The sequence below is a fragment of the Xiphias gladius genome, chromosome 12 (assembly GCF_016859285.1).
Source record: "Xiphias gladius isolate SHS-SW01 ecotype Sanya breed wild chromosome 12, ASM1685928v1, whole genome shotgun sequence".
Lineage (NCBI taxonomy): Eukaryota > Metazoa > Chordata > Actinopteri > Istiophoriformes > Xiphiidae > Xiphias > Xiphias gladius.
The window spans coordinates 4160094-4180996 of NC_053411.1; the positions used below are offsets into that span (position 1 = coordinate 4160094).

General features: G+C 39.8%; 1 protein-coding gene across 1 annotated transcript in view; it reads right to left on the bottom strand.

Moving 5' to 3' along the window:
• The window catches only part of nrxn2b (neurexin 2b), a 556614-nt gene that overhangs the window by 283521 nt on the left and 252190 nt on the right, over positions 1-20903 (bottom strand). The window contains exons 12-14 of the mRNA XM_040140983.1: positions 18925-19044; positions 15720-16101; positions 14153-14343 (exon numbers count right to left, since the gene is read on the bottom strand). Of these exons, the coding sequence (XP_039996917.1) occupies positions 14153-14343; positions 15720-16101; positions 18925-19044 (693 nt within the window). The remainder of the gene's footprint in view (positions 1-14152; positions 14344-15719; positions 16102-18924; positions 19045-20903) is intronic.

A 20903-nucleotide genomic window follows, 5' to 3' on the forward strand; every position in this document is an offset into this window, starting at 1 on the left:
GAAAAAGCTGTAAAAACAGAAACTGGAAACAGGGAGTGAAAACGCAACATTAAATTACTGCAATGAGGTAAAATTTGCAATGTCTGCAAATATTTTGTATGCTGTCACCAAAATCAAGATTCTTTCATAGCACAATTTGAGCAACCAGTCATCAGTTTTCAAGTTGAATGTTTAGGCAACCTTTCTCACACAATTACTACATGAAATTTGGCTACTAGTCATAGTGTTCATCATGCACCAACCACTTTTGGACTGCAGGATGTAGTGTGACAATCATTACATGCCCCAAATCACTCGCTCCAAATAAGTCTTTAAAATGCACATTGCCATTTTAACATTTGAGTTCTTACTTGATTAGCAATCAGCTAATCAATAAGAACAATATCAACAATTTAGTCCATCTAGCCTTTAACAATTTCACAGCAAAGACTCCTGCAGCCACCTCACAGCTGTTCATAAACAACAATTATGCATTTTTGACAACAACAACAACCACGTGCTGAGCATTTGCAGTTGGATTCACAGAAGCCTATCAGTGGATATCATGGAAATGGAAAATCATTTCAGGTTTGCTGGAAGGTGTTTGCCATAATTGTATATGGATCTAAAACATGGCTCCAGTTAACTATCCTTAAATTCTTAATCAGCGTGCAAGGCAATAGAAAGGTATTAAACTTTGTCCTCATCTCAGCACGTATTTTCATCCAATACAGCATCTCGCCATGCATTATCACTTTACTGATACCAGCAGTATACACTTTTTCGACTGACCCAATCAACTGCAAAAAGAGTGGAACATTTTTTTCTGTAGGGGTCCATGGTCATAATGTGTCCGCTGAGAAAATAATTCAATTAAGATTAATATCACAGCCAGGTGTCGCTGGTATTTAACACTGTCATCACTGTCACGCTTGCTTTTATGGTATGTATTGCAAATAGTTTATCTACTCATCAAGAACAGCATAATTATTTGATTTTTTCATATCCGTCATCATCCACCGAGCTGCTGCACATGTGGTAAATAAACTCTTTGGCCCCAAGCTTCACAGCATATCTAAAGTCTCTTAGCAGGCATAACCTGTTGTATTATAATTACACAAGCTGCAACTAACCCATAATTTCCCTACAGGTATATACTGTGTATCAGTGTTAGGGAAAAAAAAATACCTGAATTAATTATTTCTAAAACAGTTAGTATGTGAGTCCTTCAGAGGGCTCCTAATATGTGCCAGTGCTTGCTGGTGGCATTTTGTGAAGGATTGTATGGTGACACAGACAGGCATCATTACACATTTTCATGCTTCCATTCTCCCTCTATGAAATGTCACTCCGTATTCAGTGTCCTTTCGCTTTGCCTTGCCTGTGCTCTCTCCTTTCCACTACGCTTCAGTTTTTCTCACTTTGCTTAGTCATTATCTTTTACTCTCCATTTTTTCCATATTTGTCTTAATCCCCCTGCTCTTTTCCATGCTCACTCTTTGTGCTAACAGCATCCTCACCCTGTCTTTTTTTTATCTCCCCTTCCAACTCCTCTCTTTTCTTTACTTGATTCTATCCTAAATGACATCTGGCGCAAATGAGAGTAGAGGTCAGTTGTTCAGGCTTGCTATCTGAATTTTTTGCCTGTCTGCTTTTCATTGCACCTTTTAAAACTGGCAGAAGTTGAATATGCACAGACAGTACCTTTGACTTGATGATGACACTTTTTGGAGATGGTCCAAAGGAGCTGAATTTGTGACTGACTCACAGATTTTCTGTTTAATATAGTACATCTAATCAGTTTGATCCCTGTGAAGAGATTAATCAGACAATGTACCCATATCCTGCCTGTGATGGAAATATTGTGAGCTGCTGGAAAAAAGTTTGGGAGACCAACGATGGTTTAAGCAGAGGCATTTATTGATGCTCGATGCATTGAGGAGAAGAGTGATGAGCAATACAAATGTTAACAAGTTAACCTCCCCAAATCTGAAGCTCTTCTCTGAAAAGGGCGTATTTAAACCCCCATATCCTCACATGGAGCAGACTATATCTTGTTGTATATCCAATTACTTCTGTACCACTTAGAAAAGGCTTGTGTAACTACTTGAAATCGAGGCGCTGAAACACTGGCTGCTTGTTGTGGCAATGACCTCCTCCATTGAGGCTCTAGCTATTCTATCTCTAATACTACATGCGTAGGATCTGTACTACGACCTTGATTGCGATGGTTACTGCTGATGGGAGTGGAGCAGATATGCTTAAACAGCTATGCCAAAGATAAACAAACTAAAATTCTGAAGGAAGTGTGAGGGAATTATTTGGGCAATTGACTATTCAAGCAAGGGACTTGTTATTTCAGCAATAATATACATTACGCTGCAATTTATTTCAGTTTTATACATTTTCTTTTTTTTTCCTAAATTATCTATAGTTCAGTTGAGCCTGCACAGAGAGCATTGGGAATAAAGTCAAATACACTCAGAACAAATGCTCTCTCTATATTAGCTCTACCTCTGGTGAAGAAGCTGGCTTTTAATGAAAGGGAGAGTGAGAAGTGGTTGAAAGGAGAAGGAGGGGTGGGAAAACGGCCAAGGCTCTGAGTATTGCCATAGTAAATTGTAATGTAATGTAAGACAGGTCAGCGAGAGAAAAAGTTAAAACGCAATGCTCTATTGCAGCACTCAAGCTACCTAGCCAATCATTTCTTGACAGAGCAGTTCAAAGTTTAAATGAAGTTTGAATGACACACAATGTGAATGCACCCCCCCCCCCCAAGTCAAGCAGAAGAGGGTGTATACTTGATGTTGCTCTGCTCGTGTCTGGTGCCTCTGCTGCCTCACTTGGTTATCTTTGTGATTTACTTTGCCATCTATGGTGTAGAACCAAAAATACTTCCACACACTGCTTCTACGGTGGTACCATGATTGCCCACTCAGGCTGGCTTTGCTTGCTTGTGCCTTTCATGTTTGCAGCAAACTACACAACGTTATTAGTTTGATAGGGCATGCCACAGGTCAAGCTAATAGTGAAGTTTTAAAGCGCCTTCTGCTGGAGCACAAGGCAAATGTCTTCAAAGGGTCTGTCAACTATAAAGAACAGGTCATTACAATTCGAATATTAACTTAACCCCCACGTTCGAGCAAATGTTAGAATTTCGAATAAAAAGTGAAAGCCCTAGGAGAGAAGGACATGGGAGGATATGAGTAAACAGGAAACTAAAAGAATCTGGAAGGGAAGGCAAGGCTTTTATAGGATTGTGTGCAAAGGACCTACAGTTACTTCAGAAAGTATTCAGGCCCTTCACTTTTTGGACACTTCATTGTGTTTTGCCATTTCTACCCATCAGTCTACATTCAATAACCCATAATGACAAAGTGAAAGCATGGTTTTAGAATTTTTTGCAAGTTTAATAAGAATCAAAAACTGAAATGTCATTTATAAAAGTATTCAGACCCTCAGGCTGTGGCACTCCAAACTGTGGTCAGGTGCATCCTGTTTGCTTTAATTAGCCTTGAGATGTGTCCACTGAATTGAGTGGACAGTTAAGAAAGGAACACATCTGTGTATATAAGGTCCAACAATTCACACTGCACGTCCTTGCAAAAATCGAGCCATGAAGTCCAAGGAACCCTCTGTAGACCTCCATGATAAAACTGTGGTGAGGTAAAGATCAAGGGGTATAAAAACATTTCTAAAGCTTTCAGTGTTCCTAGGAGCACAGTGGCCTCAATAATTGTGAACTGGAAGAAGTTTGGAACAACCAGGAAGAACCCAATGGTTAGTCTAAAAGAGCTTCAGAAGTCCTCTGTAGAGACGGGAGAACCTGTCGGAGGATGATCATCTCAGCAGCACTCCATCAATCAGACCTTTATGGTAGAGTGACTAGACGGAGGCCACTTTGAGTATATGTATTTGACAGCCTGCTTGGAGTTTGCCAAAGTGGCATTTAAAGGACTCTGAAAGCATTAGGAAAGATTCTCTGGTCTGAGGGGCAAAACTTGAACAATTGTTACCTGACCTGTGACCTGAAGCATTCAGCTAAGACGATGCTGGAGAGGCTTTAGGACAAGTCTGTGACTGTCCTTGAGGGGCCCAGCCAAAGCCTGGACTTAAACCCCATATAACATCTGTGGAAAGAGCTGAAGATGGAGGTTCACAGACACGTCCCATCCAATCTGATGGACCTTGAGAGGACCTGCCAGGAACAATGGAATAAACTGCCCAAATCCAGGTGAGCAAAGCTTGTAAAAACTTGGCCAAGAAGAATCAAAGCTTTAATTGCCGCCAAAGGGGCTTCTACAAAGTACTGAATTAAGCGTCTGAATACTTTTGTACTTGAGAGATTTCAGTTTCTGATTTTTCATAAATTTGCAAAATATTTCTAAACATTTTTTCACTTTGTTATTGTGGGTTACTGAGTGCAGATTGATGGGCAAAAACAGCAATGTTACGCATTTACAGTTAAATCTACAAAATAATAAAGTGTGTGAAATACGAAGGGGTATGAATACTTTCTGAAGTCAGTGTGTATAGTTCGGATGATTTATATCTATGACTTGACATGACATTTGATGCTGTCACATTTACTTACAAATAACTTTCAGTTGACTACACAGCAAGTGAGTATAATTAAGATGTGGATTATAAAAAAGACTTATTTAACATCTATGTATCTGAGGATGATGTAGGTTAAATAATTGGCTGTCTATTTTGCCACTATCTCTATGATAATGGTGATTCATCGTTGATTGATTATTTAATAAGGAGGAAGATAAGAACGTTGATCATGGCAACATCACCAAATGTCCTGATTATGATTTAGATTATGAAAAATTACTGGAACAGTGTGGATGAACTCAATGTCTCTCCCAAACTGCTTCCACTGTCTCCACCTTCCTAAAGCTTCCCATGCAGAGATGCCATGAAAGAGGCTGACAAACTGCTTTAGACATTTATACTATCTGACGTGAGGCACTAATCCAGTTATGCTGCATGTGATTTGTTTAGTTATTACTATGCAAATGGATTCAGGTGCTGCTTTGGCAGATCTTCATTACACTGCCTCCTCCCTCTCTGTCATTCACAATCCTACAACAGATGTAAACTGAAACAGCGTTAAAAGGAAACTGAATAAAGTACGAGTGTTGTACTACATCCTGTAAACAGGTACAGGACGTACGGATTTCAACCAAAACCTTACTTCCACACCTTGCTCACTGTTTGTGCTCACAACACTTACAGGTAACAAATCTCAAGGGAACTGTTGAGTCTTCCTTCCTGTATGAAAGCAAAATAACCCATTTAATACATTCTACTCTCAGAATTTCAGTTTGAAACACATTAAAAAGTCTACCAATGTGCCCTTCTCTTGACATTATTGATCTGCCAAAATTAGTTTAAAGATACTGATAATTAATCAAGATCAAGTACAAGGAACCGGCCACAATGAGGAATCATTTTATTCTGAATATTAAAGTAGAAAAGCATAACTTGTCAGTGTTTGTGCTTAAACCATGGAAAAAAAACAAAACTATATCTTGGGAGTTAATGAAGTCTAGAAAAGCCCCATTTTAGCAAAGCGCACGCAGCCTAGGTGGCTCTACGTGTGTGTTTGATGTCTCAGAATTCAATAAAGTAAACATGTCCCCAGCATACCTCTCTTTGAGTCTTCATATCTTTGTCATAAAAGACTATTCATAAAGCTGCCAAAACAAAGAAGTGAAGTGAAATTAGCTGTTGGACACATACTGTATCTTGTAGAGAATAGGGACTCATTGTATCTAAGAGAGACATTGAAGGATTTTTTTTCACTGAACTCAACACAGAGGTTTCATGAAGCCAGTGCCTAGTGGCCATTTGACAAGCTGTGGGTTGAAACACTTCCACAATGGCAGTTCAAATTGCTTTCTAAGTTGGGTGTCAGCTTATTAAGACCATGAAGAATTTTAACATTTGAAGCCTTTAAAAGCTAGCACTCTTCTAAAGATTATGAGTTAAAGAAAATTTTATGAGAAAAGATACTGTATGTAATCAGCGATGTACAGCAGTGTTTTGCCTCTAGATTCAAATTATTTTCTTTGATGTTTCCATGGTGGCTGAAGTAGAAATGAGTCGGATTTCAATTTTCACTGCTGGACAATGAATTTCTTCAGAATGATCACATCGCTGTCTTGTCCATCATTTAATAGATATGCAATTTCCTCTTGTTACTGTTGCCCCAGAGATGCAGATTTTAAAGGCTATTCATACTTACGTGGCGTTATGGAAGAGGGTGATAAGACAAAAAAGTGAGGGAGAAGAGAAATGTATTCTTCTTACATAATGGAGAAGACCCTGGCATTATGGTAATGACATTTATTCTCCAATATAATGGAAGGACAGGAATACCCTCAGGCTGTAACAATATATTTATATTGTCAGAGGATGAATAGCTTATGTTTTACATCCAAACGTTCACTTTGAATAAGTGGAAATTATAATGTGTTGGTGATAGTGTACTCAAAAGGACGACGGATGGTTATGCCAAGTGTATAGACAATACTCATGATGAGTGACTCTTGCAAACTAGTGTTGCCCTTCCAATGGTACCTTTGAGACCAAAAGCTGAACAGATGAAAGAAGGCAGTGGAAACCATATATGTACTGTCAAAAGCTCATATAGCAGTTTCAGGGTTCTAAGAGGTTAAAGTCATGTTCTTTTTATCTGACAATGTGGATACATTAACCCTTTTTACCAAATACAACCAATGCTGCTGTTTCCTTGAGCAAGACACTGAATTCGTAGCAGTTCCAGAAACTGCTGTACTGTTGCTCATCTTGAGCCTCTTATAGAGAAGGATAGCAGGAGAAAAATCGCCCTTGTAGGGAGGAGTAGAAGTAAAAATGATCTACGTAGTATGGCATTAACATTACGATTAAATGTAATATAGACCACCTCTAAAATAAGGCAGAGGAGGTGGAAGCTGCTGATGGACACCAGTACTGGGAAATCATCAGTCTAACGAAGGAGGCCTTTCCTGCTTGACTTGCACAAGGGACTCCTGGATTAGCAGAAGGAAAACACAATGGCAGAGGTACTGCAGCTTTTGTGGTCCCAGAAGCAAAAATGCAGGTGTGGGTTGAGTTTGGAACGCTTTGAGGGTGTGGAGAATCTGTCCTAGGCTCCTGTATGAATCTGCACCTGATGCAACTAAAGAATACAGGGTATCCTGTGCGGTAACACCAGGGTTGGGGGCAAGTTGCAGCCCCAATTAAAAGAGTTGAATTATTTTGGGATCTTGTTCATTAGTGAGTAATATGAAGCCTGCAATCACTCGCATCAGCTGTTGAACCGTGTGCTGAAAACTGACTTGATCCTGTTGAAGATCTTGCCATTTTGACTGCCAGTTGATTTACATGTCAGCCATCACCTTTCGGTCATGTCAGTCAGCTACAGAATGATGTCGCAAATACAAGGTTGCATAAATGAGATTCCCTAACAGTTTGCCTAAGCTCATCTCTACTGACAGGGTTAGGGGATAAAGTATCCAAAAAGAGCTCAAAGTAGAATGACTGGTCTGTTGCATTGAAAGTGAAGTCAGTGGGTGAACGGATGGATGGATGAGTGAATGACAAAGGAGATATAGAAATTCATATCCCAGTTATTGAGAGCCAATAGTCAGTATGTTTTTAAATTTATGGCTGGCCAATTTGGACGATAGTAAAGATGTGAGCTGTGTACGGCCACTAACATGTAAACACCAAAATAAAGAAGAGAAAAATAAAACCACTTACTATGTGAGGCTCGGCTCTAGATGTATACAGTACACTCCATTGCGATGTCTTTGACCAAAGCACTTAACCCACAGCTGCTCCACTGAATTTATTTACTGGCTATAGACTCTTGTACTAGGCAGGTTGCAGACATTAATATATGCAAGTAAGCCTCTAAAATGTTTTTACTGCAAACACTATGTTCCCTCAGAAAATATCAAATTTGCCCTCAGTAAGAGGTTTCCACTTGGTGCTGTTTCTCATTTAGAATTCTCTTTACCTGTATCGCAATTTGTACTCTGTTTTTCAGAGGTAAATTTGACCAAATCCTGTATCTACCACTATATGGTTATGATTACATCCAAGCTAATAAACTGACTCTTGTTCTCTCTTTGCTGTTTACTGAGACTTATTTGACTCAGATGTTTACTGATCAATAGATATAATTAAGCCTATTCCCTTTACATGGTTTGTCATAGTATTATTATTATTTGTCATATTATTATTCGATGTGAAGACCAAGTCTGAAGTCTCTTTCCACATAGTATTATTGATAGGCTGGTGGTATAGACATGAGAAGTCCCCTCATTTTTTTCAAACTTCATCCATTGTTATTGCATTCATTTCCCTGATTGTAACTTTTCTACTATATTGCTGAGACTGTACAATGTTTGCAATTGATCAAAATGGCAATGTATAAAACCAAAGAACAAGTATTATGGTGTTGAGTATACATTTCCTTTCTTTCTTGACAGTGTAATGTAAAAAGAAAGCAGTTTGCATGTGAATTATCAAGACAACATAGTGCTTTGTTTACCAATAAATTCTAACACTAAGTGTCAAGATAATCACCCAAAATTTACTAAATGCACCTGCTGAAAAAACTTCAAACACATGGTTTGTATGTCCTTTGTGAAAACTACACGCTTGGAACGTGTTCAGTTTTGGTGGGGATGTGGGGAAGACAATGGTTAGAATTAGTGTTATACCTGGTCTAATATGAGGTATGAAAAGGTTCTGGTATAGTGGCAGGATTAGCGACTAGCTTAGTTTGGTTTGTCAGCCACTGATATTAACCAAACAGCAGAAGAAAGAAAAAGCTTTGGGGTGATCAAACGGCTAATCTCAATTTCACCGCTGGCAAGAGCAGAGCTCATTAAAATGTGTGTACCTGTTTGTCCTTCTCTCCTCCTCTCTCTCCCTTGCCAAACCTCTCCTCCATATTGTGTTTCAATTTGTTCTGCTTCTGTTGAAAAATGGAACATATTCAAAGTCATCTCTTTACAATTCTACACAAGTATGCCTCATTAGCAGGCATCTTCAAAAGAAAGGGACAGGCACTGTCTGAATATGGTATGCCAAATTATCCCTGCATCTCCTCAACCTGAAAAATGCTTCATTACGTTTATTCTACTGTTGTTGTTATTCCTCATTTCCTATCACTATATTTAATAATGGCATTAATATCTTTTACATTGTTGTGTTATTTGCATAGTAAAGCAGCTTATTCCCCAAAGGGCAATGGGCATTTGTGTTTACTTCCTCTTCCACGTGACCAACACTGTTTACTTTAACTTCAGCTGCACAAGGGGCAAAAATGCAAGATGAAAATACGGCATTACTACAACGCCAGACAGTTGCTAAATCGTGCAGCTATTTGTTCTGTTTTCTTGACTTACTTTAATGATTTATTGCTCCATTTTTAAGAAATTCCATATTACTGTTGAAAATATAGCAATGACTTAACTGAGATTTCAATGTGTGTGTGTGTAGTGCTATTCTGTGGTAGTGCCATTAATTGGTAACATATGTCACAGGATATAGCAAAGGACATGTATTCTTTGGCTTTAGTCAGAGAACATTCACTAATTAACCTTGAGTGTCACTGGCTTAAGGTGTTATGTATAGCACTAATGAATTAATGATCAATATATCATTGTTAAATTAATTGTCATACCTTAGCATAATTAACATAAACAAATGGAGACAATTAACCTCTGTCCACCCCAAGTGATATTACTGGTGTGAGTGTTCCCAAAATGAAGACATATCATATAAACCTTATTGCTTCCTGTCACAAAGAGGATGCTCCTAATTGTTCCTGCTATCTTCCCCACAGGAGGCTGCATGTCTTCTGGGTGATGGTCTTGTTTATTTCTGGTAATTATTCTGAAGCCTCAAAACGAACATGGTAATTACTTATGTTAAAATGCTACAAGTAACACCTGGCAAGCAAACATTTCACTACTGAAAAAAACATTTGTATTATACTGTAGTTAAGAGCTAAACCATTTTCACACCATAAATGTGAAAGAATTAAACCAGTGCCCCATCAGGTCCGTGTGGCAAAATATCATAATGCACTGCGGAAACAGGAGAAGCAGCCCTCACAACATGAAGCCGCAAATAACAGGCTCATTAACACTTTCCTGCAGAGACTGAGGGGAAGTATTTGATGAAGGAGAGTCCTTCTTCGCTTATGAATATATTCTGTGATAATTAGCAATATTTTTACTTGAGCAAAGTGGCGGCTGGGGAGGGGTGTTATTAACATTCAGGATCCCCCATTGTTTCACATCTTAGGCAGTCGTAAGACTTATTTTGTCTGATTTCGTCTGTGACAGTCGGTCAGAAGCTCCATTATTACTCGTCCATAGAAATCTGTTCAGATCGAAGTGAGAACAAATTGAACTTAACCAGCAGTCCTAGTTTGTTAATGATAGACTATGCTATTGAAATGCATACAGACTAAGGGAAATCCTCTCTCTCCCTTCGGTGTTTGTCTAGCGTATCACAAAACAATAATTTTAAACAGCTACGACTAAGGCTGGAGTCAGATCTGCTGCTCATAATGTCTGTAAATCAACAAGGCTACTTCAGCTCAGGAATATGATAATAAGCTGCTATCACTGTGTTCTGCAGGTTGTCAACAGGAATGACGGAGACGTATTCCCTGTATGCTGTATGTTCATCGCGTCTTCTTCTGGGACTTGCGTCCACTATTCAAAACTTGATCCACTCAGTGCTATCCTGGGGGACTTTGTGTGTTGTTTCCTCACCATACTTTAGCTGACCAAGAGGGATGCCTTGAAGATTTTTTGCCTGTCCAAAAACAAAGAGAAGGAAGACAGAGAGCACAAAACCCATTTCCCCCATTTTCTCTGTGCAATTACACAGATAAAGCTTGGAGAATTGCTTTTTTTTTCTTTGAAATGCAGGCAGAAAGGGTGTTAAGAGAATATACTTAATGTTGCTATTTCTTCTGTGTCCATGTGATATGCAAAAGTAAGAGGGAAGAAAAAGTCTGCCTATCATGCTAGTGCAGTATATATGTGTAGACTATATATTTGTCAAGGTCTTTCTCCACCTACATGCATGTTTAGGTCCAGTGCTTTCCTCTAATGTGTATAGAACTGCAGTGTTTGAGCTGTGCATGATATTTTGGCAAGGGAATTGTCACAGCAGAACTACAGAGCAAGGTTTGAATGCCCAACTAGACGAGGGAATTGAGGAGACATCTTCCCTCCACTGAAGTCCTCTGAAGCAAGATTTACAACTATTATTCTTCCCACTAGCACCGAGCTGCCTGAGCCTCCATCCCCTGCAGGCAAGAACTGTTCAGATATAGAAAAAGACCCCTGAAAATGAATAAGTTTCAAACACATTGGCTCGCAGATTAATAACACAGATGGAGGGTTACTCCCCAGCGTTTACTGTGTTGATTGGGCACTGAAAAGGCAAAACGGCTGCCTTCTGTTTCTCTTTCATTTGTGAGACAAATCATTCAATGTTGTGTCTGTAATTTTGTATATGTAAATGCAGCTATTGTTGCTGCTTGGCTGTTTGGTGGGCAGCTGAGGGATCTTGCCACTGCATGCTTGGTTGGTGGTGTTTTATAAGGAAGGAGGTACAATTGTCTATTAATCACTCAGGCTGAGTGAGGAAATGTGCTAACACCAGTTGTATTGCTTGGAGAACACTGCTTTTCGCAAAAACGAGAAGATAGATTATGTTTACACTTTCTAAACTATAATGACAGCTGAGGGTGTGAATCTCCTCTGCTTGGGGGTTCATAATGAAGCATTTCTGCTTGATTAGAAAGGACACAATGCAACATGATTGCAAATGGTAGGAGTGTTTGGAGATGGTGATGATGGGGGATTAGGGTCCTGGCTACGATGTATGGCATAGTCCAACACCTGCAGGATAGGGCACACTTCCTTAAAAACCTCATTGACTTACTCTTAATGATTCTCCTGTCTAATCTCAGAGTTGACTGACAGCAGTCTCTGCCACGGCCTAGACAGGAGCAATCAATCAAAGACAAAAACCCTTCTAATTATAGACATCAATTACTTCATATCTACTCTGGAGATCACCAGGGTATATATGCTGCAAAGAGTGCATGGATGCACAGGAGAGTAATTTTATCTATCACATCACACACACTATCCATCACACACAATGCATAATGAAAACACATTTTGCTGCAGCTTGCTATATTCAAAAACTTTGAAAGCAAGCATTCGTTATATCTAAAAATGACTGCTTTCTCTATTGACATAGCAGTCTTGTAAAATAAGCACCAAGTAAAATAACACAAACATTGCGACAACTACATTCCTACTCCATAGCGTATGTGACATTAACACAATTGGCCATGCGCATGATGCTCTTTATTTGCATTTCACCATGAAATTTAGTGAGACCAGGCTGCTCATTACATGTATCATTGCCAAAACCAGTGTGGCTGGTTTTAAAACCTTCATTTCCTGTGTCTCCAGCTTATGGAAGCTTGTTCTGTTTTCTGTATTTTTGTCTGTAACCCAGGATAAGGACACTGGCGTAGTGACATTCTTTGACATCCTACCCTCTTATGATTATCCTTTATAATTGCACCATGCATACCGCAAACGACAGCACGGAAAAAAATTGTAAGTCCATCCATAGATAGTGTCTTTCCAGAAAAGCTTGGGGCGCCTTTTGATCTTTGGACACCTCATAGCCTTGAGTGGCCCCAGGGGCTCATCCTGACTTCTGACGTGTTTAACAGAATAACCCACAGTACCCTCAAGAGCACTCCAAACTCTGGGATATGACACAAGCAAAATCAAAGTGAATCATCCAGAGCTAATCATAGTAATAGTACAGACAGGCACTTGAAAGAGTTTAGCATTGGTGATGTTACCTTCTTTCCTCTTTTGTCCACTGTCTACTTCCTAGTATCTTTCTTCCAAGAATCTCTTTCTCTTTGACTCTCAACCTTTATTTCCAAGCTGTCACTCTTTTGCTTCACAGGCAGCCATTCTCAAGCATACAAATAACACATCAGAGAACCTGTCTTCTGAGGCCTAAAGCCCACAATTACCTGAGCTTCCAGTCCCAGTCTCCCAGGGCCAGAGATATATATTCACACTTAAGTGCCTTGTGACCATGGTTATTTTTTCAAGATGAATCGTGAGGGCAAGGTATTTTGAAGTCAAAGAAGTAAAGGTGTCTCCATCAAAAGATAGTCATCATACTGCAGGTAAAAGTCAAGTGTACCCAATGTGTTTTTTCCAGTCAGAGAGGCAGCTCAGTGGAAACAAGCAAGTGACAGCAAAAAAAGGAGCAAGCACAGAAGGATGAAGTGATAAGCTGTTATTGTTTTTGTTATGATTCTTTTTTCACCTTGGTCTGCGATTCTGGATTTAGGTCATGTTGTGATACTGATTGGTAAAGGATATTGCTCCGTTATTGCCCTGTTCCTGTAAAGCCAGCATCTGCTGAAGGGGGGAATCATCTTTCAAGGTGAAAGGATAGGCTGGCACAGATGCTGCCAGACTTTAGTTAAGTTTTATTTTACCCCGTCCACTCTTCTTTGGCAAGCACACTTACACTTGGCAGCATCATTTAGTTTTCTCTGTTTATCCTGGGCCCTTGCGTTTCAAGAAAAAAAGCAGTAAACCAAAAAAAACAGCATACGTTCAAGCAAACACATGGAAATTCCTGTAAACGTTGTTTTTTCTGAGTCAATTTTTTTGACATATGCATAGAGAAAAATGTATACTTAACAAAAACGGCAAAGTAGGATTGTGCTCTGTGTATTTACAGCATAGCAAAGAGAATTATAATGTATTGCTATGACGACTGTTTTTTTTGTCAATTATGTAAGAACAAAAGGTTTCAAGAGAAACACTCCACTTCAAAAAGTAAGAATCCTTCACTGACTAAGAAAACCAGTGGATGTACAATGGACTTACTCTAAAAGCCTCTGTGATCTTGCAAGTGGGAATAATTTAGATAAATTCGAGCCAGAATGTGTTTATGGTCACCATCCTTGGAAGACAGGATGACTGTGGGATAGTTATTTGTGGTGAGTGGTAATGTTTTCTGGAAGAATCTATCTATCAATGAGCACTCGACGGCCTGCTGTTACCTTTGAGGTCCAGGTTACGGGCTCCATTGGAGTGCTGAGTAACGGTGCGTGAGTCGATCTTGAGTGTATGTACGTTGTTGGCGTCCCGGGACACCACCACGTTGTGCCACTGGTTGTCATTGAGAGGCTTGTCTGAATTGCCCTTCATCAATGACGGCCCGTTGCCAAGATCAAATACGTAGTGGACATACCTGTGAAGAAAGACACCAAATGTAATGGATTGACAGGTCTTAAAAGAAAGAAAATAATGTCAGTCAAAACAAATTTTCAGAAAATGGGGACAATCATGGCGGCACTGATTTTGCTTCACTTTAGAATTCAAACTGTATCTTCTCATCATATGTTTTGTTTCAGTGACACACACTGATGACAGGTCACAGTCAACAGCACTCCACTCAACCTTGAAATTGCGATGATGAAGTGATTGAAGATTGCATGACATTCTGCTCCCCCACTTTCTTTCTAATGTCTCCATCCTCTTCTCTCTTCGTCTAAGAACATACTTTTGAGGAAAATTATATCACCAGTTTATGTGGCTGCACATGAAGCCTGGGACTTACTCACTGGTTTGAAATGTAAATATAGAAACCTGCTTTTTTCTACAAGCCCCTGTTTGCCCACAGGCAGATGAGGTTGCACAGTTCCATCCTTTACACAAATATGGCTCTCTTTTGTGTTTTGGGTTAAGGCTATTGTGGCTGCTTCATTCAAGGTATGTGTTTTTTTTTTCAACCTCGATTCCAATTCCTTTATGTAGCCTCTTGTCTTTGTGAGGCAGAGGCAGCTCAGGCCTTTGTGTTGTAACAGTGCTGAATATAGAGCACAAGAGAAAGAGAGATACACAAGCAAAAGCCTCTTTTTGATACTCTAATTATGAACAGTATTTAGGGTGATACGATTCAAACCAGGTTTGGTTTTTGTAAGTTTCTTCAAGCCTTTATAGAAAATTAACCAAATACTTTGCCGGTCAGAGAAATGTATTGTGCTCACAATTATGCAAAAACAGTTATCAGACTGTACTATGAATACCTAGCACACAAGTTTTCAAGAAAAACAGCCGTGAATTGTTCTCCACTCTCTGATTCCCAGCAAATAACAACCCGCAGTATGTAGAGCTTTCAGCTGATTATGATTACTCACTTACAAACACTAAAGTTACTTTCATCCAACCAACCCTGATTCATAGCAGCCTTAAATGGCTCAATGATCTGCATTGCCTTCGAAAAAAAAAAAAGGAGCTATTTTTCAGTTTATATTTTGTTTCATTGGTGAGAACATATAGTTTAATGGATAGCTATGGACTTGACTGGTGTGGTGATCAACTGACAATTAACTGGACTCCTCACTGTATTTCAAACAGTGTGCAGCTGGGTTAGATTTATTAGACAAAGATGGTCTTTGACTTTCAGCAAAAAGCGAGCTAAGGCATTTGTGTTTTCTTTCAATGGTAGATTGGAGAGGGAACAAAGGGCCAAATGAGAAATCAAAAGTAAAAACATCTCATTGGTGGAAGTGGGCAAGAGAGGTTTTGGGAACAAAATAAAATGCTACACATAACATCACTCACCCCTTCACAAGTTCCACAACGATGAAGTCGCTCCCATCTCCAGAATTGAAAAGCATCAGGCCGTCAGGCGTGGTGGTTTTGAACTGAAGGAAAAGGTGCATGGAGGCATAAGCTTGTAATGTAGCTAACGCTAAGTAGCTGCCTTTCGTTCGAAACGTCACAGGATCTGCAATGATGTGGCGCATGCCAAAGCGGGCATTCAGCTCGCAGTAGGAGATGTCCCCATTTTTACACTGGTCTAGATATGGCACCCCATTGAAGGTCAGGCCCTGGAGATGGCCAATGAAGTTTGAGGGCACCACAGATATGAAGCGGCGCTCAGTCATGATGCCTGTCTCGATGTTGTGGAACTCGAGACGTGTGTGGGCACCAGTCATCTGGCCTGAAATGTTGGAGGATACAGAGAAAACAGCGTCAACTTAGAACACAAATGGTAATACATTAATTACAGTGCTCTCCATTAGGCATTATAAGGCATCCTAGTAAAATGTTACGGATTATGTAACATTATAGCACTATGAAAATGCTATTACCATTCTAAGCAGACACATTTGATATGTTTTAAAGCAGAATAAGTTAAACTTCTTGAGGTTCATAATTTCCATGGAACCTTTAATATAAGCCCTGCTTTTATTAAAACGCATTTAGAATGCATTTAAGTGTAAAGCTATGCTATACTATATTAAACTCTAATTTACTGTATATTCTACACCAAGTATTAAGCACATATTTTAAGGTTTTGTCATATCTTTATTGTGCTTTTTAGATATTAAAATTAGATTTTAGTTCCCCGCTAAAACAGTGTGTATACAGTATATGGTTTTACTGCCTAGTTTGACAAAGGTTCCACCTATTTTTCCTACCTGCTGTTAAGGAAATTATACAAGTATACAGTAATATTGCAGAAAGTCTATTGTTACTTCTCTACACGCCACATTTATATAGTGTTTACTGGGAGATGTTGGGTAATGAGCTTGGTAAACTGCCGATTAAAATGCTTTCCCTCTGATGCCCGGCCAGCCCTGCCTGGACTCCCTGGGTGCTTCCACCTTTTTCTTTCCCATGAACCACTTTTTGAACCAGTCAGAACTTCACAGGGTCATTCCTTGCTTCTGGCATCATCATGCCCACTCTCTTTCCTTCATCTAGCTTACACCATTTTCTCACCTCTTCTCTCATTCTTTGCCCTCCCATCCTTTTTGCTTGAGGCCACAATACAGCGAGTGCCCATGACTCCACCTCGTCTCTTGACCTTTTATCCGTCTCTTGATATTTTCTAAGTAGTTGTCAGAACCTTTTTCTCCATACATTCTACGCAGCTGATTATTCACAGTTGTTATATGCTTGAAAAACCTCTTTCACCTTTCTTTTGTGCTCAGTCTAAATTGCATATAGTTCATCCTTAAGGTCTTCATTTACAGTGAACGCAGAAAGTATTCAGACCCTTTCACTTTTTTCACATTTTGCCATGTTGCAGCCTTTTGCTAAAATCATTCATTTTCCCTCATCAATCTACACTCAGTACTCCATAATAACAAAGTGAAAACAGAATTTTAAAAGATTTTTGCAAATTTATTAAAAATGAAAAACCGAAATATCACTTTGACCTGAGTATTCAGACCCTTTACTCAGTACTTAGTTGGAGCACCTTTGGCAGCAACTACCACGCTGAGTCTTCTTGGGTTTGACATGACAAGCTTTGCACACCCGGATTTTGGGGAATTTCGGCCATTCTTCTCTGCATATCCTCTCAAGTTCTGTGAGGACAGCTATTTCTATGTCTCTCCAGAGATGTTCGATTGGGTCCTAGTCAGGTCTGGCTGGGCCACTCAACGACATTTCACTGAGTTGTCCCTAAGCCACTCCTGCACTATATTGGCTGTGTACTTAAGGTAATTGTCCTGTTGGAAGTTGAACTGCTGAAAAACCACCCCCACAGCATCAAGCTGTTAACACCATGCTCCATCATTGGGATGGTATTGGGCAGGTGATGAGCGGTGCCTGGTTTCCTCCAGATATGGTATTTAGAATTGAGGCCAGAAAGTTCAGTCTTGGTTTTTGTTTCTCAAAGTCTGAGAGTCCTTTAGGTGCTTTTTTGCAAACTCCAAGCGAGTTTTCATGTGTCTTTCGCTGAGGAGGGGCTTCCACCTGGCCACTCCGCCATAAAGCCCAAATCGATGGAGGGCTGCAGTGATGGTTGTCCTTCTGGAAGTTACTGTCCTCTCCCCAAAAGATCTCAGGAGCTCAGCCAAAATGACCATCGGGTTCTTGGTCATCTGTCTTACCAAAGCCCTTCCTGTAGCCTTCCCCAGATCTGTGTCTTGACACAGTCCTGTCTCTGAGCTCTACAGGTAGTTCATTCAACCTCATGGCTTGGTGTTCGCTCTGATATGCATTGTCAGCTATGAGACCTTATATAGACAGTTGTGTGCCTTTCCAAATCATGTTCAATCAATTGAATTTAACACAGGTGGATTCCGATCAAGCTGTAGAAACCTCTCAAAGATGACCAAGAGAAATGGGAGCCACCTGAGCTAAATTTCAAGTGTCAAAACAAAGGGTCTGAATACTTATGTCAATGTGATATTTCAGTTTTTCCTTTTTAATAAATTTGTAAAAATTTTAAAAATTCCATTTGCACTTCATTTCACTTTCATTATGGGGTATTGAGTGTAGATTAATGAGGGAAAAATTACTTTAAATGATTTTATCATAAGGCTGCAACATAACAAAATGTGAAAACAGTGAAGGGAACTGAATACTTTCTGAATGCACTGTATCTCTGTGGATTTGACATGGTTCCAACTAGCTTGTTCACAATTTCTGGCGTTTCTAAAATGTGATGTACTGTAGGTAAAAGTGGATAAGATCATAACTAATGATGAGTCTTAAGGTTTACTCACCAATGCATAATAGAACAAGTTATTTTAATTTCAGCATTAGTATGACTTTTGCCAATAAACACTGATGAAGCCGATACCAGTTAATTATATTAATTAATTAATTATAATCATATTAATTATCAAACCATATGGCACCTCTATGTCTGAGTCATTATCATAATAATTAGTCACTTTTCTCTTTAAATGAGTCGCTTTAGTAGACAAATGATAAAACTGTTGACTTTCTCAATGTGGATGCATTTCATTCGTGGATAATACATGTGGATTTGTGAGTACACCACCACCACCCAAACACAACTAACCTTCCACTGTGACATTATCCACAGACAGCTGCAGGCTCTTGCCTCTTCGCACCACCTTCACCGTGTGCCACTCGTTGTCGTTTAGCTTCTGCCCCGCGAATAGTATCTCAGGTCCTTTACCTGTAGTAGGGGGGAATTCAAATCACAAACAGCACAGCGGGAATTGTGTGTGCGCCTACACATGCACCCACACACAGACAGAGATCACACATGGTAGGTGACAGAACTAGTGGAGAAAATCTGCGTGTTTGCGAAACAAATTCACATTATGGATTCTTCCACTATACTGGAAATGAAAGGAATCAAATATCTGGTCTGACAGACTATAAAATTGAATGTCTTCTCAAAAACTCACAGTGTTGCAGCTGGATGTCATCAAAGACAGTAGAACAAATAAGTCATAACCAGCCGAGGAAGTAGATTAGAACAGGCAGCCAACGAAGACTGGAGATGCTCTGTTACAAGCATTATATGAAGTCGCGTTCTGCTTTCACAGAGCATTTCATGTCTCAGTTGAGTGCATAGAGGACTCTCTTTACACGCCCAAGTGGGGGTGTTGATAGTTGAGACCGGACGGTTTAACCGCTCATCCCCAAAACTCCCTAATTCCTGCCTTGCACTTCTCTACCCCCAATTCCCTTCTGCTCTGCTCGCCTATCTTGCTGTTGTTTCGCCTCTGCCACTGAAAGCATTTTGATGCAATGGCATATTGTGTTGCAGAACTACTTTTTAGTTCCATATTTACATAAGCCTCTTTTTTAAGTGGGGAACAGTCGATTTACATTCTGCCAATGACAGAGCCTCATTTCATCAACATTATAACAAATTGTTGGCGTGAGGGAGTGATAGCGTGAGAAAAATAATACCTCTTTCAATGCACCATGATGAGTTGACCTGATTCATGGTTAAAGTCAAGGCAGTGGCTGTCAGTGGCTAATAGCTTTGCCAAAGTTTGTTTAAGGATTCAAAATAAACATACAGGGGTGGGAATGTATGACAGCAAAAGGGAAATCATCCCTCACATGGCTTCAGAAGCTGAAATGAAGGCCTGGTAGTGGTCGTGCACAGTGTCATGACACCAGGGTGAAGGTGATCAGATAACAGAGAGATGAAGGAGAATTCTGTACACAACAGAATAATGAGGGGAGACCTCCACCTTGTTGGCAGCGGGGCACACTGAAATAGCAGAATGCCGGAGGAGACTAGTCACTTCCATTGAGCCACCTTCTGTGCTCTCCACGACCTCAGGCAGCTCTGGAGTGGAGCAAGGGCCATTGTGTCATTGTGGCTGGTAAATAAAGAAACCGCGATATCCATGACAAGACACTGGCTTTCTCACACCATTGCACAGATGATTTGTTTTTTTATAGATCTAATATTAAAAATTCCGCTCCTTTTCTGACTGGTTGGCTGGCTGAAGCCTGAGTATATTATACAAGGTGCTCAAGTGGAGGATATAATACAGACAGGGGAAAAATGATTGTCCCCTTCCCAGTTGTGTGTGAAATTATTTAGTCTAGAGGAGCAAAGGTCCCATCAATTGATGGTCCCGCCTGGCAAGGACACGCACATGAACCACTAGAGAATTGTTTTCCCATTTACTCCTGTTTCTTTTTTATTATATTGTTTTTTTCATGGGCTTTTTGTTTTCAGCCACGTGAAATTGGATATAGAAACTTTTGATCACACCATGTGTGAAGTAAATACAAAGGAAAAAGCTGCTATATTGTTGCAAAGAAAGAAAGAGTGGATGAAAGCTGCCAGCAGAGAAGTTAAAGCTGATACAAAGATAGATAGGAGGATAGAGGGGAAATGTAAAAACTGATGAAGATGAAAAAAAAAGAGAAAAAGAAACCTAGAGGAGACCTAAAAACTGAGAAGCAAAGTGCAACAGAGCAACAGCAGAGCTGGCTGGCTGATGTAAGATGGTAAAAGTTAGAAGAGTCTAGTGCAGCACAAATGAATGGGAACAGCTACCC